The 27,442-nt window shown below is 41.9% G+C and overlaps 2 protein-coding genes across 4 annotated transcripts in view; both read left to right on the top strand.

The window, feature by feature from the left end:
* LOC147885408 (uncharacterized) overlaps positions 1 to 16,462 on the top strand; it is a 34,903-nt gene extending 18,441 nt beyond the window's left edge. For 2 of the 3 annotated variants that reach the window (XM_087396838.1, XM_087396837.1), the window contains exons 4-6: positions 4,923 to 4,973; positions 15,658 to 15,719; positions 15,870 to 16,462. In XM_087396838.1, the coding sequence (XP_087252964.1) occupies positions 4,923 to 4,973; positions 15,658 to 15,719; positions 15,870 to 15,929 (173 nt within the window). In that variant the 3' untranslated portion in view covers positions 15,930 to 16,462. The remainder of the gene's footprint in view (positions 1 to 4,922; positions 4,974 to 15,657; positions 15,720 to 15,869) is intronic. The other variant, XM_087396839.1, reaches the window with a different exon arrangement.
* LOC147885406 (tyrosine sulfotransferase-like protein) overlaps positions 1 to 27,442 on the top strand; it is a 131,557-nt gene that overhangs the window by 17,778 nt on the left and 86,337 nt on the right. The window lies entirely within an intron of this gene.

The raw sequence follows: 27,442 nt of genomic DNA, 5'->3' as shown, positions 1-27,442 counted from the left end.
TAGCAATGATCTCCTGCTTGCCGTTATTTTCCATCTCCTTCACTTTCTTCCTGAGAGCTGCTACCATAAGCCTGTAATCTCTTACTTCTGCTGTAGATAGTAGATTTGCTCCTACGGGTCTGATCCAATCCTTTGCTTAAAGTATAGTGCATATGGGTTGGGTGCTGCTGATGAGGCTGCAATATCGGAGTACGAGGGCTTGCTGATTGGTGTGGTGGCGAACTGCTTCATCTTGGGGAAAGAGGGGGACTCCATAACGGTAGCCTATGCAATCGATGGACCCCTTAGCTGAGGCTAACCCCTCAAACTGGGCGAGGGGATCAACCCAATTTGAGGTGTATGAGGTCTCTTCCCTTCTGCTCTGCTCTGGACGAAAGAAGTCAGCTTGCAACTGGCAAGGATAGACCATCACTTGTCATGTCACATGCACCAGGGTCAAAGTCCAGGTGGTAGTGACAATTGGCTGCCTAGCCTGCGTGAAATGGCCCAAAAAGGCTTGGTTTTATAGGCAAGGGCTAGCAGCCTGGTCGGCCAAAACCGACCAACCAGTCATTTGTGCTGGCCCAAGGTTGGTTGGTTCCTAGCCCTATATAAGGGGCCTTCAGCCCTCCTTTTCACTCACTCAGCCTTCCTCATCTCAGGACTCAGCTCCCAGCCTCCAGCAACACTCCCAGCCAGTATATGTGCGAGGTTTGGGTGTCCTATTTCCGCAGCATAGTTCCATCTCCCGCATGTCGTAGTTAGGGGAGCAATCTAAGCATAGTTTTGTGTGCCGATTTGGCAACCATGTATAAATAAAATAGTGTACTATAGTTAGGTAAATCTTTTGTGTCTCTTATGCTTGAGTTATCCTTTTATATTCATCAAAGGTGATGATAAGAAGTTGCTCTCGGGTGGGATGTTGTTCTATGTGCTAGGCGCCCTTAATTCCATGCTTTGGGACTCCCAGTGTGGAAGCCAGGAAGCCAGTTGACATCGTTGATCGGAGCGGTGGAGTTGCAATGGATCCCTCGGACTCTGATGTTGAGAGCCTTACCTGCTCTCTACAGTTGTGATGGTGGCCGAAATGGTAGCGTTCGTAGGCTTGTGTTTCATGACATCCATCCATCTGGAAGTCTCGGGTTTGGTTCTCCAACCAGCTACAGCCACCCTCCTCCTTATGGAGCTGTAGTATCTCCCGACCTTTCCTAAAGGGCAGTAGACCATTCACAGCCACATTGCATCATTTCCAACCACTTAACTTTAAACCATTTGAAACCAAACTCTTGGTGCCCCTTCCGGTATTTATATTTATTTAAGAATGAGATTTGTACATACAACAAGGGCTCACCCTTGTGCTCTGCCCCATGGGCAATTCCACTGTCCAAGCCAAACCTTGGCTATAACCTGCATTCCATCCTAGTGTACCCAAGTGCCAAGCCAAGGCTAAGGCATTCACCATTGTCCATGACCAACTGTAAAGGTGTCCAGGCATTCCACAAAGCATCCAACTTGCTCAACGAGGACTGGCAATCCCACAACCCACTGACCAGCCTCTTAGAGCGATCAAGCTTCAACACAGATTTCAGACTGAACAAGTGACCACAATACAGGAAGATAATCCACACACTGCCCCTTTGATTACACCCTCTATGACTGGGTGCCCAATCACTGCATGAATGGCCAAGAGGGGCTTCCAACAACAAATGGAGCAATAACAAGCTTCCAAAATCACCAAATGCAATCAACATGAAAGGGATAGCGACAAGAGAACTCAAACCAGCTTCAACTGATCAATCTAGCTCCAAAACACCTTTAGAAGCAAGAGATCCAGTGTTAAGGCTAGTAGGAGGAACTGGCAGCTAAGAGAGAAAGGAAAACTGGGAGCTGAGAAACGTGAGAAGAGCAAGGCTCGCTGGTGAAGAGGCCAAGGCAAGAGAGAAAGAGCTAGTCTACCATGGCAAGGTGCACCAGCAACCCACAGCCTATCCTTGAAATGCATGAACAAGCCTTTGAAGAGTGTCCAAGCCTGTCCGTACAGCAGCCTTCAGTGTCTGTACAGCCAGCAGCATTAATGATGTCCATACAGCCAGCAAAGAGGATTAATAACGTCCGTACAGCCTGCATTGGGAGTCGTGAAACAACCCGTACAGCAGGACCGTTCCGTACAGCAGCGATTAAATGCATGTACAATCAGCCTTGGAATGCGTGCCTTTTCCGTACAGCCAGCAAAGAGGATTCTGTACAGCCCGTAATGGATCGTGTGCAACAGCCCATACAATCCGTGATTAATGCTTCCGTACAGTCGTACGGAAGCCACAGAGAGAGAGAGAGAGAGAGAGAGAGAGAGAGAGAGAGAGAGAGAGAGGACATCGGAATGCGTGCAAAAGGGAGAGAGAGAGAAGCAACTTGCATTGAAAAAAACCCGTACCTTCATCAAAAGCAAGGTGGAAGGAGAGCAAGGGGGGTAGGTGTGCATGAGCGGCTGCCATGTGGTCCCCTCATTAATGCTCTAACCCACACAAACCAATGGAACATTGGTTTGCCCCTCACATTAAAGTCCTAACCCCTACTAACCAATGAAACATTGGTTTCTCCTTGGGCCCAACATTTAGACCCCTCTAAACCTTGCCTTGCCCCTAGCAAGTAGGCCTTGTGTGTGCACCTAGGGACTTCTTGGAAGTGTCGCTTCCCTTGGGCTAGACCCCTAAGCCAAAGTTAGTCACGGTTCATAACTTCACGTCCCCATGACACCAAGTCTATTTATGAACCGATCTGCTCCATCTCTTGTGCACGAAGGTAGCGAACCTCCATAACGATCTGCTCCCAAGCCTCAGGTGGGATCGGGTGTGTTTGGATTGACAAATATGGATAAGACATGAATGGGGGCTGAGGGATAGGGGTTAGGCACATAGGGGCGAAAAAGACTAAGAGTGGTGAGGAGACATCTGAAATGTATCTGTTTCTCTTCCTTCTTGTCTCCTTTCTCTCCTTTTGCCATAGCTCTTGCTGTCGTTTTTTTAGGGACTGTTTTCTTGATTTTCTTGTTTTCCCTTCCTCAATCACCCCTCAACCTGTTTTCTTGATTTTTTTGAGGACTGTTTTCTTGATTTTCTTGAGGCCTGAGCAGTTCAAAGCTATAGCAGGGAGCTGAGGGGCAGTCATGCGCAATGGGCTGAGCAGCTCAGCTGAGCAGTTTGAAGCGGAGGTGTGAGGAGCAACGGTGGCAGCAAGCATGGAGCTGAGGAGCCCTCCAGCAATGTGAGGGAGCTGGACAGCAAGGCATGATGCCGGGGGGGCTGAGGAGCATCCAAGCGATGGCGATTGCGAAGGAGCTGGGCAGGCTCGTGCGCACGAGAAAGAAAGAAAGATATATTAACGTCCACAGGAGACCTTGCAGGTCTATGGGACAAAAAAACACACACCAAATCATTAACATGCGGTAGAGACTGAGAGTCTTGGGGGGAGCATATCAACTCAGCCCCAGTTTATTTAGATGCATAACTAGCTACTAATTTTCTCTTAGAAAAAAAATCGGCTTGAGCAGCATCAGTTTAAGATTGAGAGTCCTTGGGTTTAGATTTGAAATCACGGATTAAGGCTTGTCCATCCCTATATACTGCCCCTGCCCATTTTCCATCTTTGCGTGAATCCTTCACTTTAGTAAGTTCAACATTCCGTTGTTTGAGCTGATTTGGAGTAAGCTCCTCAGATATCCATACCCTCTTAGAGATCCAACTGATGTCAGTTTCATCCCATTCTATCTGTGGTATCTCCTTCTTGAGACTTGTGATCTTCTCTTCTACTGTTTATCCCTCCGTAAAATTATCTGTAGGACATCCCATACAATCCTTTGGCAGCCCCCCTATGCGCAATCTCTTCTTGTTTTTTGCTATGGCTTCCTGCTCTTTTACCTCCGTATATAAATCTGCTTTGTTGATTTTGTTGTTGTCTAGAATAGCCATCTCTTTCTTGGTTGAGCTGAGCTGAGTGGTGATCATCTTTTCGATCGTGGAGACAAGTGTTTGTGCTGGTGGAGATGAGCTGCTTTTTTGTAAAACTTCAGCAATGATTTCCTGCTTACCTTCATTGTTTTCCAACTTCTTCACTTTCTTCCTAAGAGCTGCTACTATAAGCCTGAGCTCTCTTACTTCCTGTGTTAGGTAGTAGATTTGCTCCTGTGGGTCTGGTCCAGGCCTTCGTTTGAAATGCAATGCATAAGGGCTGGGTGTCGCTGCTACATCGGAATAGGAGGGCTCGCTGAGGGGTGGTGTTGTAAATATCTTTATCTTCGGAAATTCCATGGTGCCTGCTTTAAATGCAGGAGCCCTTTAGCTTGAATTAACCCCCCAAGGGAGAGCCAAGGGCTCAGCTCGTCCTGGGGGTACGAACTGCTACTGTTGCAGAGGGTTGGAACGAGTTGGAGTGGTTGGGGTGGAGGTAGAGCGGAGAACTAGCGGGGGTGGAGCGGAGGTGGAGCAGACGTGGAGAGAGAGAGAGAGAGAGAGAGAGAGAGAGAGAGAGAGAGAGAGAGATGACATGATATGATTCTATTAAAGTCCTCGTGAGACCCTTGAGGACCTATAGGATTGTGATCACTATCAACTAATAGTGATCCCTACATCCATTGAAAGAATATATTACAATTTGCTATCTAGTGAGTACTTCTTGGGCCAGCTTGTGAGTCCTAGTACCTTGTTGTGGTGTTCCAAAAGCTCTTTCAAGTAGTTTCCTAGCTTTTTGGCTGGTTGCTCCAGCATATTTTTCAACGTGTGCGCATGTGCACGTGCGCGCGTGTGTGGACACACATATATACAACATACATGCATGCATGTATATACGTACATGTGTATGTATACGTATGCATGCTTTGGATTGCCTATGGCATGTAGTTTGGTGTACATTGTCAAATATTACTCTTGACTCGTCATGTTATTCCACAGGATGGGCAGCTGCATTGCAATCTCAAAACGACCCAACCTTGGACATTGCAGGTGTGTTGTAATCTTGTGCTCTTTTTGATGATTTGGGTGCATACATTTTACTGGCCAAAGACATCAACTAGTACTTCAATTTTGAGTGTCAAGAAATTTGAATGTGTTTTACTCTATGAATGTTAATGACTTTTGAGTAAGTTATAGAAAGGGTACTAAATAGCAAGGTATATTTTCTTTCGTTGGGTTAGCAAATGGATTTATGAACTTTAGAATAGTATTTAATGCTAGTTGAAGCTCATATGCTAGGAAGTGTGGTTTAGAGACTATCCTTGCTTCAATGTCTTGAATGCTAACAATAGGAATGGTTATGAGTACGTTCATGAATAGGGAAGTGGATCCGGTGTGAAACAAAAGCCAAATCAAATCAATGTGTGCGCGTGTGTTGCCCAAATATAAGGGTTGATTAACCGCTTGTAGGCCCCAAATGAGGAGAGTAGGCGAGAGTGACACCTATAGTATGGTAGCGGTAATGTCGAGGGAACGAGGAGCTGCCATTTGGGCAGCACATAGCTGCCACATGGGCACTAACTATGCTAAAGATCCCAAGTGTTCTAAGTTCTAATATCCATGGAATGATCTTGAGGAAAATACTCTAGTGGATGAGGATAAACGGTACGAAAATGCCGAGTTAGAGATGTAATAAATATATCATGGGTGGGAGAAATGCTAAGACACATAGTAGAGAGGTGACATTGATGGAAGAATTGTTCATATGTTAGTGGATAGCAGGAGTACCCATAAGACCTTGCAGAAAGTAAGGCCTGTAGCTGTGGACATTGATCATGGGTCAAGATCGCAAATGGGCATCACATGATTATCAAGCTATGTTGCCAAGGTGCACGGATCCAACTCTCACATGATGACACTTTTGCGGGAGATCCCTTTGCCTTGGATGAAATCTTTAGGGAAATTAGTGTCGATTAGCTATTTTCAGCGAGGCAACTAGCTAGAGAGCTCAAGAAAGAATTGCCTTGGATTCATTGCAAAGGGCCCAGCCACAAATAGGGAGTGCCGTGCACCACGTGTTGAGGATGTTCATATGCAACAATTGCTCTCAGAAGACGTTGATATATATGCTAATATGCTAAAAGTAACTCTGAAGACAGATGTTGACCATGCCATAGTCTTGGAGCTCGGCAGCAACCCCATCAATAAGGCTCTATCTCATTTCTTTAAGGTGGAAAGAAAGATGGTTTGTACCACACGTGCATTGATTACAAACTTGTTGGATCGACTCAAGTATGCTTGGTTTTCCACTAATGTAGATGTAGGTTTAGCACTCCTAAGATATACTCATTACCTACATCCATCCAACACAAGGTCATGTTAGGACATAAAAACCTTATAACATGGAACGGTAGGTGTCAGCAACCCTGACCGCTAGTTATCATAGTAGGGAGTACACAACAACAGCATGCTAAAAGATGTAGAACAATGTAATCTTGAAAAGTCGCAAAGTGGCGGTCCTAAGAAAAAAATTTTACAAATGTGAGCTATGCTATTTTCTACACCACCTCTTTTGTTGGATTTCTATTGAAAATCTATGCTTTAACCTACTAACAAGAGACAGATGCCATATGTAAATGATGGATACTCTTTTTTATAAATAAAAACATGCATTAATGTTACAACCTTCTACACAAGAAAGGGCCTTTATGAGCTCAAGGTTATGCTACTTGGTTTGACTAATGTACCGGCCACCTTTCAAGCACCGATGAACAAATATGCAGCCACTTCTATTCTTATGTGTGTTTGTCTTTTTTGATGACGTCCTGATTTCCAACAGGAGAAATCTTGAGGTTTCGTCAACTCTATATTAAAGACAACAAATGATATTTCATGGCAGAGGAGATTGAATATCTTAGGGCAGGTATGGAATCAGAGTGGACTCCTTCAAGGTGAAATGTGTGCACAACCATGCAATCCTAACCTTATTACTAACCTAACATTGACTATTGTCTTAAGATTCCCAATAGAATGAGGGTGAAAAGCTGGGGCATACCAGCACCGAGGCATGAATTAACACAAATTTTAGACCTTCAAGCTGACGTGTGCTTCTTTTGACCACAAGATGGCATCTTTCTTCAAGAAATCTATGAAAGGATCTCCGTTTATGGTGTATGAATCACTTATAGAATGACACAAGGCCCAAAAACTATGTCAGCTGAGTGGGGGCACTTTTTCCCTCATTGAGTTTTTTTCCCCTAAACCACGATTAGAGGTTGAGTTGGTTAGTTGTAAGGGTAGCAAAACCATGGTTGGGGTTACACCCTAGGCTTTTATCCCTTGTACTCCATTTCAGCTCCTCATTCTCAATACAACAATTCAATGTTCTGTATTTCCACCTGCTGCACCTTGTTTCCATTTCTCACAAATTGGAGCCGCCCCTTGTTCCTCTGAACCTCCCATACCTCGGGAAGCACGCATGTCGCAAAAACCATCAATTTTGTCATGAGAAAGCCTGCTGAATGACTTGATTTCATTCAGCCACCTTTAGCTTTGGCATTGGGAGAGCTCTTGGAGCTGCTCTACGTCAGGCTGCCCTTGAGTTTTGTGAAAAGCACCTTTAGATTTACTGAATTTGAGGTGGTTTTAATGCTTCTTGCCTGGTTTTGAGCTCCTGGAGCTGTTTCCAGCTGTCTTGCAACTGCTCTGTGACTGTTGTACAGCTGCTGTATGGCCAGCTGCCACTTCCTGCAGTCATTCCTGGATGTTACAGATCAGTTTGACACATTTCTGTGGGCCCTTTGCTAATTTCGAGCTGCTGCAGCTGTTCCTGGCCAGGGCAACCTGTTCTGGAGTGTTGCCAAACCCATTTTTAGGGTTTTTGGATTTGTTTTCTAGGGTTTCATACAGGCTTTGAAGCTTCCGCAGCAAACCCTAATCTGGAAGTCACATCTACTGCTCTCCTGGACAGTTTCTACATGTTCCACTCCGCCCCTCTCCTTCCACTCCCTTCTACTCAGCCCCTCTCCTTCCACTCCCCTCTCCACTCATCCACTCCCTTCTTCTCCTTCCACTCCCTTCAGCTCCCTTCTCTCTCTGCCGACTGCTCAGCCCTCTCCAAGTCATGCCCCGCTCTCCCCACTCCTCTCTCCACACTACCTCCCTCTTCTCTCAGCCCAGTCAATGGCTCCTCCAAGAGGCATTGACACAGACCAGAAATTCGAGTGGTGGAATGAGGTGGATCCCGTGTCCAAGTACGGCAATTCGAAAGGAGGAGCATGCAAGTGGCATTGCCGCTTTTGTAAGAAAGTAAAAAGTGGAGGGGTAGACCGTGTGTGAGCTCATCTATGTAAAGTTCCAAATCATGGCATTAATTGTTGCCCATGATGTTTCCGATCATGAGCACACACGTTTTGTGGCACTTGGAGAGAAATTGGACATGGAGGCAAACAATCGACCTGCCATTCTTGATTCTTGAGGTTGACCCCTAGTGCCACCACTAGCCCTAGGTGTAGCAACTCTTTCTGCTTCCATTTCTGCCTCCTTCAGGCTTCATCCACACCTTCAGGGGCTGCCAGTTCAGGGGCTCTGAGAGTCGTGCAAGCTAGCCTTGTGGCCTCATTTGCATCCTGGGAGGGGGGCACAGGTAGATGCATTAGGCGGCAAGCCTGACTCTCTTTTTTCCTGTCCACCATGTACTTTGACTCGAGAGTCTCGAGTCCTATTTTGTATTTACTATTTGGTATTGAGGGCCGAGGCCTTCTGTTTAGGCTCGAGGCATTGCCTACTTTTCTTGTATTTCACATATTATATTTGAGCTTCTATGATTTTCAATTGTATGACTTAATGCTTTAAAGTTTATGCACAATGCACATTGCAATTTGCATTGATGTATATGCTAGTTTTCTAAGGATTTTGTGTCTTTAAAAGTCCAAAGATGAAATGGAAAGCCTAAAGCTGCTACATTTGGTTATTTTTAGCATATTTTGGTATCTTTGCATGTGTAAACTACTCGGTGCTTTCTATCAATTCAGACAATGGATTTTGCAGAGGCGTTTGAATGAAATGATAGCTCAGGTTTCAACTCTTGGCTTGCCCAATCCACAAGGAAGAAGCCTGCAACAATCACCACTTACATCCAACATTAGAGGCAAGCACTGGTTTCTAGAAAGATAGTAGAAACAACATGAAATAGTGCTGTAAATGAGATAAACTTGACAATACAGGCTCCCTTCGTGACTTGAACCTTTTGTAGATGAAGTCCTTGATGCCTCTGAAGCTACCTTGGGTGAGGAGAGTGTGGAAATGGGGCTGGAATGAGAACAGCTTAGAAAAACAGCCTGTAGGCTAGAGAGAGAAAGCCTTTATGGAGTGATAGCTGTAGAGAGAGAGTGCCAATGCTGATCCCAAGGGAGGGGATGTAAGAGAGGAGATGCTGCTGTTCCAGAGGTGCACAGAAAGGCAGAATTTTGCAAGGGGAATGGGCTGGAACAATAGAGAGAGAAATTCTGCAGTAGAGAGAAAGATTGCAGCAGGAGAGAGAAAGGGGCTGTGGCTGCTCCAAGCTAGGAGAAGGAGAGAGGATGCTGCTGCTGTTCCAGAAGAGCTGAGAGGGGGCAGATTTCTGGAGAGGAGGGGCTGGAACTGTAGAGAGAGAATGTGCTGTTGTAGAGAGAGAAAGTGCTGCTGAGATGAGAGAATGGCCTGGGGAGAAGCTGGCTGCACCCAAGGAGCTGGAGAGGTTTTGCTGCATCATCCAAAAAGAGGGAGAAGAAAAGTGACGAATTTTCCATGTAGGGAATGAAGGGGAGAGGCCTTCTTTTATAGGCTCAGCCCCCCGCCCCCCAGGCTTAGAGTGGACGGTGGACACTTGTCCCAGATTTTTGGTGGGCTGCAGTCCCAAAGAGGACAGCCCACTACCTACCCCAAATCTACCAGATTTGGGGCCAGACACTTGGCCAACATGCCGTGCCATGCATGCTGCCACATGTGTGGGACAGGTGGACTGACCTGCCAGCTCAGATTCCATGTGGCAGTCTGCCACGTGTTACTCCCAAAAACCCTAAAATTTCAAAGTTGTCAGAATTCAATTCTGATCGCACCCACGGATTCCTAATAGCTTGGACTATCTATTGACGTACTCTAAGGTCATAATTGAGCCATACTGAGCTCATTTGTTTGTCGTCTTATCTTGTATCTCCATTACTCTTGGCATGCTGCCAGGCCCACACCCAAAGCTCAGGGAACATTCTCTTGAATGGTTCCTAGGTCAGTATGCAATCTGTGCATTTGATTGGTCCCATGTTTGGGTACGCAGGTGGGGTGTGGTTTCCAGAGGTCCCTCTCAAAGAGAGGCCATCACTCTTATGGGTCACTAATGCCCATAACCCCAAGCAAGGGGGTCCACTTTCAAATGCTAGACCTAGTCCCCATTGTCCGTAACTGAATAATAGGAAAACATTTCATTTCTTAATAAGCATACTATTGAAAAAAACAAAAAGAAATAGTACCAAGCAAGTGGATACATGTTGAAGCAGGATGACATTCCCTCCGTCTTTCATTCGGTTGTCCTCAACTGAAATGCTTCCTCATAAGCATCTAGGATTTCAGGACACTCCTGAAATGTAGCTTTGTCCACCCATTGGGCATCGGTGGATGGGAGCCCTCTGAACTTCAAAAGGTACATCTTGCGAGTCGTGCCTCGACGTCCGGTAGTGAAGTTATGCAGAATAATTTGCTCTGGGATCAACAAGATCTCAGTGTCCTCTACTTCAGGTGCATCGCCCAGTGTGGGCTCTTGAGGTGGTTCCCGAATGAAGGGTTTCACCAAGCTTACGTGGAAGACATCGTGGATCTTCCAATGCTCTGGAAGTCTTAATCGGACTGAGACATCATTTATTACCTGCAACACCTGAAAAGGACCATAATATCGAAAGCATAGCTTGAAGTAGATGCGCTTTGTGCCCACTTTGGTTTTTAACCGGGCTTTCTCAAATTTCAATTTGGCCTTCTTTCACTGCAAACGCCCTCCGTCTTTTATTTGCAGCTGTTCTTTGTTTCTCCTGTGCCTTTTGAATGGCTGCTCGAACCGTGGCATAAGCAGAGTCATAAGCCTCCACGAATTGATCAGCGGCAAAGATTTTCTCTTTTGTTTGCATGAGTGGAGTTGGTAAAGATCTACCATATACAATTTTGAAAGGAGCTTTTCCAGTGGAGGAATGAATTGTGTTGTTATAAGCAAACTCCACAAGAGGAAGGAATTTCTCCCAAAAGGTTTGTTGGTCATGCACATAAAATTTCAGCAAATCCAAGAGTGTACTATTCGTAACTTCAGTTTGGCCATCCGTTTGAGGATGAAAAGCTGAGGAGAAACTTAGAGTTCCAAGGTTCTCAAACAAAGCATGCCAGAAGTTACTAGTGAACTTTGAGTCTCTATCTGATACTATAGACTTGGGCATGCCATGGTGTCTAAAGATGTGTCTAATAAATAAATGGGCAGCTTCAGGTGCCTTTAGATTCTTTCTGCAAGGAATGAAGTGGGCTTGCTTGCTGAATCGATCTACTATCACCCAAATTATGTCATGATTTTGATTGGTCCTGGGAATTCCTGTAATGAAGTCCATGGTGATGTGTTCCCATGGTCTCTCAGGAATGGGTAGGGGCTGAAGTACACCCTTGGGTTTTCCTCTCTCATACTTAGCTTTTTGACATGCGAGACAAGCTGAAATGTAGGCAGCAGTGTCCTTTTTCATGTTAGGCCAGTAGAAAAATTTATCCATGGCTGAAAGCTTCTTATTGATGTGAAGAGCATTTTCAGCTAAGATTTGAAATACAATCTTTAGATGCTCCTTATGCTCTTCCTCATTCTTGCTGAAAATGAGGATGTCATCAAAGAAGATGGCAGTGAAGTGTCTATAGTTCCTGAACAACCATTCCATCAGCCGATTGAACGTGGCTGGGGCATTGATAAGGCCAAATGGCATTACCATATATTCATACAGCCCAAATGTGGTTCGGAAGGCTGTTTTATGAATGTCCTCAGGTCCAACTCGTACCTGATGGTAGCCACTCTTAAGATCTATGCGGCTGAAAATTTCAAATCCTCCTAAACAATCAAAGATATCGTCTATACGAGGAATTGGGAAATGATTCTTAACCGTCTGTTTGTTTAAGGCTCTATAGTCTATGCACATCCTAAAGGTTTTATCCTTCTTTTGGACTAGTAAGACAGGAGAGCAAAAAGGAGAACTACTGGGTTGGATCAATCCCTTGTCCAAGAGTTCTTGGACTTGCTTGAAGATTTCATCTTGTTGAGATTGACTAACTCTATATGGGGGTCTATTTGGAGGTGAAGACCCTGGAACGATGTCAATTTTGTGATCCTCTGGTCTCTCAGGAGGGAGGTGACCAGGAAGTTCTTGAGAGAAGCAACTAGAGAATTCATGAAGGAAATCTAATCTTTCTTTTGTGAGAGGATCTGACTTTTCTTCACTTGGTTGCTTATCGCGTACAAACACTAGAAAAGAACGTACTCCTTTCTTAAGCAAATTGGGAGATTGTGCATGACTTACCATAGGAATGGTGTTTCCTAAAACTCCCGCTGTAATGCTCACATCTCTACCCTTATGTTGGAGGGTTAGAATATTCTTCACATAATCGATTCGGGGGTTGACTTGCTTATGCCAGCGCATGCCGAGAATTACATCTGATCCTTGAAGTGGTGCCACCATGAAGGGTAGATGATCCAAGTACCCTTGGATGTGTACCCGAAGCTCACCAATGATGGGGTACACCTTCTCTTCTTGGTTCTTGAAGGCTGCAGTTGCCTCCAAGGCTTCTCCTTTATCCTCTGGGGCTATCCCCAAGTTCTGTGCCATCTCATGAGAAATAAAGTTGTGAGTAGCTCCACTATCGAACAAAAACAAAGCGGATTGATCCTTTACCTGACCCCATGTTTTCAATAAACTATGGGTGTCGTTTACAGCTCCCTTTTCTGGAGGTGCTTCCACCTTGTTAACTACCAAATTTGGCTTTTTGGGGCTGCTTCTTTGTTGCTGCTGTTTTTGGCAGCTTGAGGGCATTCGTAGAAGTTGTGGCCTCGCTCGCCACACTTGAAACACCGCCCTTCGGAGTAATACTTTTGCTTCTGTTGTGGAGACAATGAGGTGAAAGTGCGGGCTGCTTTCTTCGAAGGAGGCTGGGTGGCTGACTTTTGCTCTTTTGGTGCGTCCTTTGCTGTCTCCTTACCCTTTGGTTCCTTGGAAGAGGTTCCCTGGGACTTCCGCTTGTTGTTGCTGCCGTTCCGCTTGTTGGAGAAAGACTGTTTCTTCTCCACCTTCAAGGCGATGTTGATGGTGTCTTCGAGAGAAGTAGGAGTGGCAATGTCTACCTCATGCTGAACGACATACCGTAGGCCAGCAAAGAACTTCCTTTGCTGCTCTTTTTTATCCTTTCTACTGAATGCTTGAACTTTTAACAAAGTATCCCAAAAACGATCAACATACTCACTGACTTTCTCTTCTTGGCGTTGGCGGAGGATGTCCCACTGCACCATTGTATCTCTCTTAAACTCCTTAGGCAGGAAGTGCCTCATCAAGTTCTTCTTGAAGCGCTTCCAGGTGTGGGCTTGTTGTCCAGTGTTGACCATAGCTGCCCACCAGAGTGAAGCACGGTCTTGCATGTGCAGGACGGCAAACCGGATCTTCGCCTTGTCTTCGTATTCGTCCCCCTCAAAGAAATACTCGAGGTCTCGGATCCAGGCCAGCAAGACCTCGGGCTTGTCCTCTCCCTTGTACTTGGTAAACTTGAAGAGCTTATCTCCATGAGGTACCTTATGCTTTGCATACCTTCGTGTATCAAAATCTTTGGCAATATCCACTTGGAGAAAAAGCACATCTTGTTGAGTATACTTGGCATATTCAATGCCAACATTAGCATTTGCAATGTAATCAGTGATGTGTTGGCGAGGAATAAAGCCATATTGATTAGGATGCAAGCCATCACACACGTAACCTTTTATTCTATCAACTACTATTTTGGCAATGATCTAATAGATAACTGGCATGAGTGTGAAAGGCCTCCAATCAGCAAACGATTCATAAAGATGCTTCTTGGGAATAAACTTAACCAGCCCTTTCTTCCAAGCATCTGACATTTACTGATTTTGCCATGCAATATTAATCAATGTAGCAAAACATCCTTCAAAGCATCCTAGTAGGCTAGGAAAAACTCCACCGTAAGGCCATCCCAACCCAGAGACTTCCATTTGCCATAGGATTTCAAAGCAGCAAGAATCTCCCTTTTAGTAAAAGCTGTCTCAAGTTGCATAGCCTGATCAAGATCAATAATGGAGAAACATGCTGTAGCAACTGACTTTTAGCGCAAAGAGCCTCTTGCGAAGAGGGCTGCGGATTAAATTGCTGAGAAAAATTATCAACACATGCCCGAGCAAGTTGTGCCCGCGATGAAGTCCAAGCACTATCGAATCTCAAGACTCCAGAAATATTTTGAGCTTGATTTTTAGACTCTGAACTCTCGAAAATTTCTTTAGAGGAACAACCTTTATCCAAAAGAGCCCTCTGCCGGGCCGGTCACACACACACACACACATACTCCTTTTTTTTTGTGAAATCTTTGATTGATTATATTATATGAGTAGCAACCTCAAAATAAGGTGCTACAATTACATCAACTGAAAATTTCAGTATATGCCAAAAAGACCTCATGATCTATGCAGTGGGTCTGCAAGCAATCACACACACACACACACACACACACACACACATGCGCACAAACAAAAGACTCAGGGACAAGCTTATCTCAATTGGAAGCTCAAGAAAAACAGCAAGGGGATGACCCACATAGGAGGACAGCTCGACAATCCTTGAGTATGGTAGAGTGACTAGACCTCTTTTAGGTGGTGGTGACCCGAAAGGGGCCGCATGGGTTGGAGGGTTGGCTACAGGATTCTCACCTCAGGAGACATGTACCCCTTTATATCCATCACTTTCGGGGTGCGAGACCCCCAAATAGAGAAGGCATGGTAAATGGGGAATACAGCTAATGACATCTCACGTTCACACCACTGAAAGCAGACAGGCAGCCCTTAGGAAAAGGTGGCCCTAGGTGATCTGTCTACAGAGATGGGAAGGTCCCATCATAAGTGGCAATCATGATTCGTGTTGTCAAAGTTCAATGTATTGATGTTGCATGTATCAGTCTGCTACTTGCCATCGATGATATCATAATGTAGGGCTCAGATGACATTGAAGAGTGTAACCGTGTGGTTTAAGGTCTAGAGATCGTGTGTAAATGTAGTGGTCTGCTCTAGTTTTCATATATTCCAAAGACATTTGTAACAAAGTATAATCCAAGGAACGTCAGTGTTGCCCCATTTTTAGTCTACCTCTGATCATGAGGCAAATAACTGGCTCCCCAGGTAGTTTAAGAGGGAGAAAAGAAACTGAATGATACACCCTGCTAGTTTTTCGAGGAGTTGTTTGTATTAAGGAATGCAAGAGGAGATGTGAAAGCTGGCTGCAAATAGCAGGATCCATTGCTCTCTTCAGGGATCTCTATTTGCAGACTTGAGATGTTACTTTTGTATTGGATCTACAGAATATCCAAGGGTGGTTTATCTGGAAGTTTCTAAGAACTTCAATAAAAAAGTAAGGATGGTGTTCACCTAATTGTTAAAGATTGAAGTAACATATTCACAATTTTGTTCTTAATGCAGATCGTCCTGTTGTGTACTCTAGCTCGGACGGGGCCTGGGGTTCGTCAAAAGTTGCTTATCAGGTATGCAGGCTCATGTTTTTGATGTGGCCGACCATTGTGAACACTGCGATCCCTACTATATTTGGTTTTCCCCAAAGTTGTGGTTGAGTCCTTCAGTTTTATGTCTTTGTTGAAACTCTTTAACAAAACATGGTCTCTGTGGTTTTGTAGGCCTCTGCAACTGACTTTCTTGCAGAAGTGGGGCATGCAATAAGGCGGGCTCAACGCTAACAAATCTGTGCCTCTTCATTGTGAAAGGTCCAGTATAAAGCTTTCAGGGGGCTGTGCTCATTGAACTGGCTTGGGCTAAATAATAATCCCATATCAATGGACAATTGATCCTATGTGTTAGCAGTTAAATCCCTAGTTTAATATGATAACTTCATTTATACTCATAATTGTCAGTGTCAGATGGATGACGGGTAGAAAATCATTGCCAATCTTTATAAAGTTGAGTTTGCCAGCCTTTAAGCATACTTATGGAGTTCTCTCTTTGTCAATGTACGAAAAACAAAGCTGGAAGTGCTTGTTATGAGGTTTTAACAGCCCGTAGCCCTTATCATATGAGAAAATCAGTACATAAATTCAGGGTGTCCAAGTGCACTCAAGCGTGTAGCTTAGGTAGTTTGCTGATGCCTTTCCTCTTCTTTTGCCTATCTGAAAAGTCGATGATTGGGTTCTGCAGATGCTTTTCATCAATCAGACATGCAAAATTAAACATACAGCTCTTCTTCGTTTACACCTTTGATCATTCCCGTACACTTATGTGGTACTTATATTTGTCCATAATGGTTTGGAGTTTTGATGATGTGCTTTTACATATGTCAATGTTGAAATCTCCGATTAATATTTTGTTTTTTTTTTCTTGATTGTTAATTTGAAGGACTTGCTCTAAGAGTTTGAAGAAAGTTTGTAGGTTGGTTGTGGGTGGCTTGTAGATGGCAATAACCATATACTCAATTTCGAGTTTTGAAATATGTGCTATGATTTCTATACCATGCAAGTCATAGACACGAGAGTGATGAAGAAGCACACTTTTGTTTAACAAGACATGTGATCCTCAAGATGAAAAACTTGTATTGCTCGGGAACTATTAGGGGTCAATGCGTGAAAGTCATGCGCTTGGGTTTCTTGTTAACAAAGTATATCTGATTGTATGAGATGCTCCATTTGCGGGATGTTGATGTACTTTTGGAAAGATCTTGTGTTTAAAGATTGAATAATTATATTAAAACAGTGTTTGGAATGATTATTGTTTGATTGTGCACCATCTTTTTGTTGTGTTTAGTTTGTTCATTTCACTTTGGACATCCTTATTGACATTGAGTTGTCCTTTTGCAATGGATCTAATAAGTAAATATTCTCAAAATTTTTGGCACATGATATTGCACGGTAGGAAAGGGTGTGCCCACGAACACCTTTACTAGAGAAGGCCAATTTTTCCATTGTGAGACCTTGGCATTTATGAATTGTCCATGCTGCAGTTGGTTGGATAGGAATTTTCTCAAGATAGTATGGTAGTTTTGGATGGTCCTATTTGGACTTCTTTTGCAATACGAAAAATAGGAGTCCAATTGTGGTGTATTTGTTCATTGTAGGCCTTCTTGTTGCTGCTTCTTGCACTTAATCCTACATCCTTGTGTGAGAATTGTATCCACACAGTGCCTTTTTCTTTGAATGTTGAAATCCCCTTGAAGACACCGTTGACTCCATTGACAAGTTCGCCTTGGTGGTTTATGTTTTCAGAACATAGCTCAACGAGAATGCCTTCTTTAATCTCTATAGTTGTTCTAAGACCATATGTCGCCTTGGGGTCTCTCAAAATCTTTTGATTCTTGCAGGAGTTTATGTGAAATGGTCTATTGCTTTTAAAGAGTATGTCTTGCCTTGTATTGTTTGCAAAATAGACTCGTTCTGTTGGTTCTTTTGTATGTTGTGTAGAAGAGGTGTGGGAAAGTGTGATCTTTTGGTGGGGGATGAAGGAATTTATTGTTTATGTAGTTGATTTGCTCATGTATGGCCACACGTTTAAAATTGTTGTGAAATCATTATCTCGTTGTCTCATTGTTGTTTGGAGTTCATAACATTTTACCTTGTCACTCCAATATGATGTATTGGCCACACAGTCCAAAGTACCTTCATTGGGTTTGAACACCCATGCATCTTTCACTGACTTTGCTTGGTAGAAATCCCCACAAGTAATGACATGAAGATTGCCAAAGTGTCCATCAAAATTCCTCTTCAAAGATCACGTGAAGGTCCACAAAGTTTAGAGTGCTTCGTCCCACAAGGGAAATCTCATCAAAGACAACCAATTGAGCTTGCTTGTATACTTCGCTCAATGTATCTAGTTTCTCATGTGGGAGAGATGTAAGGTTCTTGCTATGTATAGGTAAGTGTAATGCTGAGTGGATAGTGGTCTTGTTAATGTTGTAAGATGCCTTGCTAGTGTACATAAGCAAAAGATCTTTGGGCAAGCTAATGTCTTTGGATAGTAGTCTTCGATTGTATATCAGAGGAGCCCTTGTGCAAGGAGAAGCAAAAGATATGTATTTCCTGTGTCTGCTCCACCAGTTAGGAACTTCTCGTCCGAGTGGATAATATATCTCTCTGCTCCTTGTCAGGACTTCTTATTTGCTTGAAATACTCTTTATTAGGTAAGAGTATGTGTTTTTTAGTAGGTATGATGAAATTGTCAATCCTTGGGGTTTTTTATAGCAAAGGCATTTCCAATCCAATATGATATTCACTTTCAATTTCATTTGAGTGTTTTGTATATTGTGTGTCTTGTATATTTTTTGACATATTGAATGTGTCATTGCACTCGTCATATTGCAACAAATCATCGTAATTGAAGTTGAACATGGTTTTGTTTAGGAGTATAGTTGTTTCTTGTGCCAAATAAGCATCTCTCCATGTGCCGGCTTCATCTCCTCCACCTTCTTTGAAGGGGTCCCCTAGTCATAGGCTTTCTGTTAAGAGATCTTTCTATGAGAGTGGAGAGTGGGAACCCTAGGGGTTAAAAAGAAAAAACTTTGAATCTTCGAGCTAAGACTTCTAATTCCTTCCCCCATGTAGAACCTTTGCCATTGACTCCACCAAGATCATCTGAAAAGTAAAATTGTGATGAGAAGTCACCCACTACTGCTCCTTTGAATTGTAAACCTCTATGTGTTCAAGACATGAATCTTTAAAAAATGGAAGGTAGAATTGGAATTTTAAACAAATATGGGACCTTCATGTTGTAGAATGGGACATATCCAAAATCCTTGAAGGTTGATTTGGTGGATAGAAAAGACATAGGCTGGCTGTATTACACTACACATAGATGAGGTCTTTTATGTAGAGTTCATGAAGACATTAGGTGAGGGGAACCTATTTCCTTTGGCAACATTGGTAGTTACGATTATCAAGTTGTGCACATCCTTTAAGAAAAGGCATGAGCATATAATTGGGGATGGTGCATTGGCTGATGATCTTACTCCTTTTGTTGTATGGTATTTAATGCTACTGTAAGTCAATCTTCTTCTTTATTGAGGGGTGCTATTTTTTATCATTACTTATACTTTTGACATGCATGGATGGATTTCCTAGCTTACCTTTTGGAGTAATAGAAGGCATGATTACCTTAAGGTAGAAAACAAGTTCAAGACATTTGGTGAATGCCAGTTCATATTACGTAATGTTGCAGTGAAGCACAACATGCAACCCATTACTCTCAACATGCTTGATGCCACCATTATCACACCAATTAAAGATCCAAGTCTCTTAGCCAAGCTCTCAAAGGTGTTCCTAACACATATCTAGCAAATAGGATATTCATCTAATATGAACAGAATACAAGTAGTCATAGAATATCCACATAGGTTCATTTTCCCATGTACATTCCACAAGTTTTGGACAAGTCAATTAGAGGCTTCTTTGAAGGAGATAATAGGAGCTCAAGGCATATACCTACGGATTTCAAAGACTCTTTGCCACCGAGGGTTGTCCACGGTTGACTTAACAAACTTAAACTTTGCCAATTATGCTAGTCTAAAACTCTCTACTAGTTAATAACTTTAACAAACTTTGACCAAGATTAATAACATAAAAGAACATCATTTTATTTGAAGTGTAGACAAAAAGAGTGTAACATTAGTCTTGTAAACAAAACATATATACGTACTAGACCTCAGAGGATTGTTGGCTTGTGAACTAAATTCCACAACTCTAAATAATCTTTTAGAAACCTCATTCATATCCATGAAATCCCTAGTTCTAGCTTACAGTTTTCATTCAATAAATGTCAAATATAGTGCTTGAAAACACTATTATACCATCTCCTAATCAAAAACCCATTAAAGGTTTTGTAGTGACGTCAATCATTCTCAACCACCTCATTGTTGGCAAAACCACGTTGAGGAGGAGCATGAAAACAGCCACACAAAATGACACATATAATCGGTGTGAGGAACTCAAGAGCCAATGAGAACTAGTAGAAATACATGAAGGCAGAATAGAGGTTTATGAAATACATTCTCTTCATAAGAAATATGGTTCCATGGTGGCCAAAGACCATGAAGGATCAGAAATCCTTTGCACAGCACTAGTGCAATAGAGAGAGGAGTCTTGATTGTATGTACTAGTAATTGTGTGTTGCAGTAAAGAACGATTATGAGAACAAGCATCACCCATACAAAGAGGGGGCAAAGAATGCAACCAAGATGAAGATGATTCTGACCATTAAGTGACTCCTCTCTCACACTATAAATCGTAGAAATATGAAAGAGGGCAAGATTCACTCACATAGAAAGCACCAAAGTGCTGTGCCCAAATAACAAATGAGTGGCACACCTTCCATGTCTACCATAATGATGCCCAAATCCAGAGGTGGAGAATAGGAAGATGGAAACATAAATGCGAATACAACATGTAGGGGAAGAAGAGATGCGCCTCATTATATAAAACCATGACAAAGAGAGAAATCATCCTTCTTGGACATCATTCAAACACAGATTGGGACCCAAAGAAAGTCGGCTTCCTTAGAGCATCGCTCAAAAAATTTGTCAGAAAATAATAATCAGTATTTACACTTTCAACCCAATTGACATTAGTGTATCTATGGGAGCGTAAGTTGCATGACTTGGCATAATACGATCCATAATCATGTGTATCATGCAAGTATCTGTATTGTTTTTGTTGACGTGAGTCTTCTTGATATTTTTCATGAATTGATTGAGCATATCAATTAAGAGATGCCGGGCGTGGTGATCATCAAATACATCAAGCTGCCAAAATGTGAATATCAATGATAGATCTGGGTGGATCTACACCTGTTAGGGACTAATAGGGTTGTTTAAACTCTTTGTGTGTTGGGCTTGGAGAGGCTACAATGAATTAGGAATAGTCTTGATGGAAGACAATGATGGGTGAGGTAGATCTTGAGATCATAGAAATTGAGGTTCTGTAGGGTCCAAGGAACCTTTAGAGCTCAATGCACTATAGTCAAAGTACACAAGGGATCCTCCATGTGACATCTATTACAAATTACAAAGAAGAGATTCTCTTCTCAATAACTCAACCAAAATCTCATAACGATGAGTGCAGACAGGTGAGGATGATTTGGAAGGATGTTGCCAGGATTCTTTGCATATCTCATAGAACGCCCTTCTTCATGACCTGGGGTTCAGTGGCATGGTTATCTCTCTTATTGGCCCTTCGGTGTTTTTTGAGGGACATGATTCAGACTCATCCTTCATTATACGGCAACACTTCGTGGAGTCATGCTCTCTCCAGGATGTTCCTTTCACTCCTTTCAAAGTTTCTCATGCCTCGATAGACACAACTTGGAAGATTCTGGCTAGCATAACAGCTTGGTATATTTGGAGTGCCGGTGATAGAGGGTTCATAGATTCACCCTTCCCAGTCTATGGCCAGTATATGAACTGATACTATACACACATTGATGGTCAACTGGGCGAGCATGCAGGGATCCTCTAGAGCAACTATAGCCAAGAGAGAGATTTTTTTCAGAGTTTGGATTCTCCGTTCTTCTCTAAGTTTGCTTCGGGGTTGAGGTGGCATTTTCAGCCTTCGCCTTGGATTTTTGTTAGCTCTTTTTGAGTTGTTTTTTCTTTCATGCATGACACGATGTAACTCTTGCACTTGAGCTTGCTCTTGCGGCTTTCATTCATACTTAATGAAGTAATCCTTTTGCCCAAAAAAAAAAAAAAATCTCATAACGATGAAAATTTGGGAACACAAGAAGTCGAATGCCTTGAGCAGTAAGCTAGGAAGCTTATATCAAGACATCGTAAAAAGAAAAGCTATAGATCTCTCCCTAGCTTCATAAGTGAAAGGACCTTAGCCTACAAAAACCTCATCCACTAGTTGGGTTTTATTTTTCCCTATTCTTTCCCAAATCCTCACATCCTTAAAAATACAATTAGAGCAAGAGAAGACCTCAAAGAAAAAAAATGAATGAGCTTCAGATTAAGAAAACACATCCTCCTAAGGCACCAACCATCTTATGGGAATGAGTTAAACCAATTTTCGTCGAGGCTATCTCAAAGACCTTGCTCTATGAGCTACATTCAGTGAAGGAATTTGATGGCATTATCATCAAGCTTATGCCTCAACTAAGAGGGTCATGTAGATCCAAACACCACATGTGAGAAATCACAAGCTTGCATTATCTATCCATGCTTCATAAGAAGTAATATATGATACTCGGGTTTTTAATACATCAAAAAATACTGCGAATAAGTACTCACCCCCCTTTTAGTGCAAAGGGTCAAGAGTGTTTCCCCACTCTCATTCTCTGCTACTCTCATTGACTCAATGCTCTATCTATTCTCTAGATAGAGCCTTGGTGGAGATATTGGCATTTCCCTTCATGAGTTATAGATCAATTGTCTATGAACCCAAATTCAACTAGCTCCATAAATGACTTGGTAATGAACCTTGATGTGCTATGTCTTTGTGCAAAACACCAAGTTCTTTATGATTTCTATGAAACTCTAGTTCTTGTAGTAGATCTCCATAGGTTCAACACTTTTGATGACCTACATGTCTTACAACATCCAACTAAGTCACACAAACATGTCAACATACAAGCAAATCAATACTCTACTTTCATTGAAGAGATAGCACCACATTGGGTCACTTCTTAATGATCCATGAAATGCCCCCAACTCCCAAAGTGAAGCAATGTCCAAAAGTAGATCATGGTGCAGGAAGAAGAAGATGATGTCTAAAAATGTTACTCTTATATGCTATGTGGTTAAGTTGACAGTTGGAAGTTCTGCTATGAATCTTGACTTCAAAATGTATGATATGACCATCGTCCAAGCTTGATTGGTCCAATTACCCTCTTTGGAAGATGAAAATCTAGAGCTAGTTTGTTGTCAAATGAGTCTAGCAAATTGGTGCTGCAATAGAGTTGAGATTAGAAGACATCAAAGTTGCTACTTTGATAATGATCACATTACAATAGATTTGGTTGTAGTGCAAGGATTTCCCATGGCTGAAGGCAAGACACCAGGTGAAGATCGTCTCCCTATTGAATTCTATAAATTCTTTGGGACACTATTGGGCCATGTCTTCTCAAGCTCTAGCAAGAATATATTTAACTAGGCAGTCTTCCAGACCACTTGAATGGAGGTGTAAAAAACCTTATTCCAAAGAAAGGTCAAAAAATAGAGCTAAAGAATTGGAGACCACCCACCATCTTCATAAATGATGAAAAAGGCTTGGCATCTTTTTAAGAAAGGGCTTCATACTTGGGACTAGTTGTGGGACAGATCGAATTTTAGGTGGAAATATTGGCATGCAATTAGAAGAGAGTTCAGACTTTCCAACCAAGAGAAAGGGGCAGAGATTTAATCTTTGACAAAGAATTCAGTTGGATAGGGACCTCGCACCTCTTGCCTATCCCTACACCAATAGATAACATAGCTCAATCCCTACACTAGCAGATAACATAGATGAACTTTATCCAATCCTGAACCACATGTGGAAACTGTATGAGAACCCTTTCAAATGGGGCACTAGATTTGGATTGCTGTGGGATAAGAAGATCCCTAAAAATATGTCCAACTCCCTTGGCTCATTATGCACAAAGGGTAGACAAATTGCAGGAATTCTTAAGATAGGCAAGGGTGATGGAACCTGCAAGAAGTGTCCAGACAAGTAGGAGGATGTTTTCCATTTGTTTATCTCATGCCCTTATGCAAGAAGAGTCTAGAAGTTTGTTCAGATACAACTAGTAGAATGGAATTTTGTTCAGAGACAACTAGGAGAACCTATTAATTGGAAGGCCATTGTTTTGGGGGATGTTTTGAAGACTCCTTATGCCACTTGGACTTGGATTAGAGCACATGCACTCTAGCACATTTGGATTTCCAGAAATGCTTACTAGTTTAACAACGAGGTCACTGATGTGCAAAGCTACTTTTCTCTCATTGGTTTTACAGTCATGCTGTCTACTTTTGCTTCTTTTGCCTTAGGCTAAGTCCTTACTTGATCAGGACATACATAATTATAATGAAGAGATCTATCAACTCAATTCTGAACTTCAAGAGCACCACCACCTTTTTGTTCACTATGAAGTCACCTGCAACAATAAGTGTTGCCTTCTTTCTTCCCTGTCAAAGAGGAATCTATGGAGTGAGTCACCCATTAGGACCTACAACAAGGGCTTCGTTCTCTCTTCCCTATCAAAGAGAAACTTGTGGAGTGATAAGATCCTCTCTGTTCTCTTGGTCCTACCTCCTTGGAGGGTCTTTTCTTTGGTTTTTTCTAGTATCCCTGTTAACCAATAAGCCTCTCATGAGGGAATTTTGACTCTAAATGACCGGATAATGATTGTATATATTATTTGAAAGCAATACAACAAAATTTTATTTTGCCCCAAAACAAAAGGTTTAGTTGTAGTGCAAGATTGCGTAGCGTGAGACCTAGAGGCCTTGGAAATCTTCATTGGCAATACTATAGATGCTTCCCCCCCCACATTTAGCTAGTAGACACATTAGCAAAAGCATGAGAGGTGCTACTAGAGATGTTTGAGGTGAAAAAGGAAACAAAAATTGTTGACGTTGAGACTACTATTTACAATATGAGGACAATTTTGATGATATAGGACTGTATACTGATATCACAATTGTAGAAGTAGTCAGAGATCACCTTTTAGTAGCTGGTTGGAGAATGGATTTCTCTTGTATTTCTAGATTGGTGATGGGCATGCTTCCTCAAAACACAACAAAGGTAATTTCTAGTTATTTTCAAAGAATTGCTACCTTTGCTCCACAAGATAAATCTTGGGAGAAGAAATGTGGTGAATCCAATGACAACCTTCCAAACAAAAGGGAAGGACAAAAGGACACCTAATAAGAGCCAATCGAATGAGGGATTAAAGTATAAAATGGATAGATCTAGTAGAGCAAAAATTGTGCTTCAATTATAGCAAACAAGGACATGAGAAACCAAGTTGGATCTAGCAAAGATAGAAATAGCAAAATGTCATCAGTAAGGATTTTCTTGCTACTTATGTGATCTGATGGGACATGTTCGATTATTACCCACCATTATGTTGAAGTTGCACCCTACTTTGACCACTTTTGCATCCTTGATATGTGCTTTGATGCACCAATATTCATTGCTTATTTGGTTGAGATGATTGTTGGAGGATAGTAAAAGATCACCCTATATTGATCATTTGTGACTAATAGAGTTGAAAAACCCAAGAGATCACAAGTGGTCAAAGCACATATATGTCTAATACAATTTCATCCAACACCATGTGGAGTGAGGAACTATCTAATAGTCCACTCTTTCTCCAAGGAGACTTGTTCATCGTAATCCTACCTTTTGAGGATTTTGACAAATTCAAAACTTATTTTTCTATTTTTGATTTGGATACCATCTAATGATGGGAGAATGTTGATTTATTGGTTATTGGCTAATTAGGTCCCATGTATATTGGATGTGTGTATATGTGCAACCAACATTCTAAACTTTCTAGCGTAGAGTCTATGCACGTATTCAGAACATGCCATTCTTTATCTACTCAACCTCAACACCGAGAATATAATGCAATGCCAAGCCATCCATTTCAAACTTCTTGCAAATATTCACTTGCCCGTTCGATCAACTTGATGTTGCATGCTATTATAATAGGGTGGAATAATTATGAGAGCATTTGCACTTCTCATAGATACTTCATGATCTAATATGCTCTTTCTAAACCTTTTCTATGTAGAGTAGCTATCAATCTTGTTGTATCAAACCTATGAGGCCTTCTTGAGAGCACATAGTGCCTTTTGAGTATGCATACTAAATTTTCAAATCCTCTTAGTGTGGCCTTCTAGTTACTTTGTATATACCTCTTTCTACAAATCTTTAAGGGTGTATATTTCATGTCCATTAATCTTACTAGTCATTTCATGTACATCTCAGAGGGGGTTCAATGTGTAAAAGTGCATATAGCATGTATGAGCAAGCATCTATATAGAATAATCCTCTATTTTGAAATTTAGCATATTTTTACATATTTTTAACCACCTAATATAAGTGTACGTGTTTGGATTTTCAATTTAAATATCCCCTCTCTACATCTCCATGAACCAATTATACTTCATAAGTACTTATAGAATGTAAGCAACTCAAAGTCGTTATAGTTTGCGACAATTGAAAGTAGAATGACAACTTATGGAATAATTACCTGTTTGAAATGTGACATCCTTGCATATCTCTCCCCAAAAATCTCCATCAAGTGTGCATATTTTACATCCATTTTGATGCAAGTGAAGGTTCATGTTATGCACAAGAAATAATATCATCTAAATGGATTTCATCCTTGGACTGGTGCAAAGGTTTCCTTAAAATCAAAGCATTCCTATTGTGCATACCCCTTTGGAACCAACCTTGCTTTGTATTTGTCTCTAGTGTTAGCAATCATATACTTGATTTTGTTCATATTTTACATCCATTTTGATGCAAGTGAAGGTTCATGCTACTCACAAGAGATAATATCATCAAAATAGATTTCATCCTTGAGCTAATGCAAAGGTTTCCTTAAAATCAAAGCATTCCTATTATGCATACCCCTTTGGAACCAACCTTGCTTTGTAGACCCACGTGCAACCTTTTCCTTGCTCCACTAATGGCCAAGAATTTCCTTTGAAATGCCCTTATACTCAACTTCCATAGCATGTACAAACTCCTTGGTTTGTATTGCCAATTGGAAGGTGACAAGTTCTTTGATGTATGCCACAAAACACCTATCGCCTAGAAGTGTCTTAGAGGCTTCATGTCTTTGACAATGCCCATTGCCTCATTCATCAACTTCGTTACCCATTTTCACATTGGTTTCATAGATGTAGAGACATTCTATGGTCAAAATGACTAGGAGATGCACCATGAGTCTAAGCATGCCTTTTGGGTGCTTCTGCTTTTGGTTAACTAGTCAAAATGATTATGAGATGCACCATGAATCTAACTATGTTGTTGCAATGCTTCTCCTTTCTTCCAACACGTCATGCTAGTGCTAGTTGATTAATACACCACATTGTATGATTGTCTGGACCTCTATATCTCTTGCATTGTCATCAATCAAATGCCAATCTATCTTCTCATGTGGGTTTTCATGGCCATGGTAGCATGTAGCCCATGTTCTCTTTTCATCAATCCCCATAACGCTAGAAGCAAAATGTAGCATGTATTCTCTTTGAATGTCATAGAATATTTTCTACTTACTAGGGATG

The sequence above is a fragment of the Dipteris shenzhenensis genome, chromosome 25 (genome assembly GCF_047967505.1).
Source record: "Dipteris shenzhenensis isolate YYH24624 ecotype China chromosome 25, Dip_SZ_1.0, whole genome shotgun sequence".
Lineage (NCBI taxonomy): Eukaryota > Viridiplantae > Streptophyta > Polypodiopsida > Gleicheniales > Dipteridaceae > Dipteris > Dipteris shenzhenensis.
This window is presented reverse-complemented; position numbering and strand designations above follow the sequence as displayed.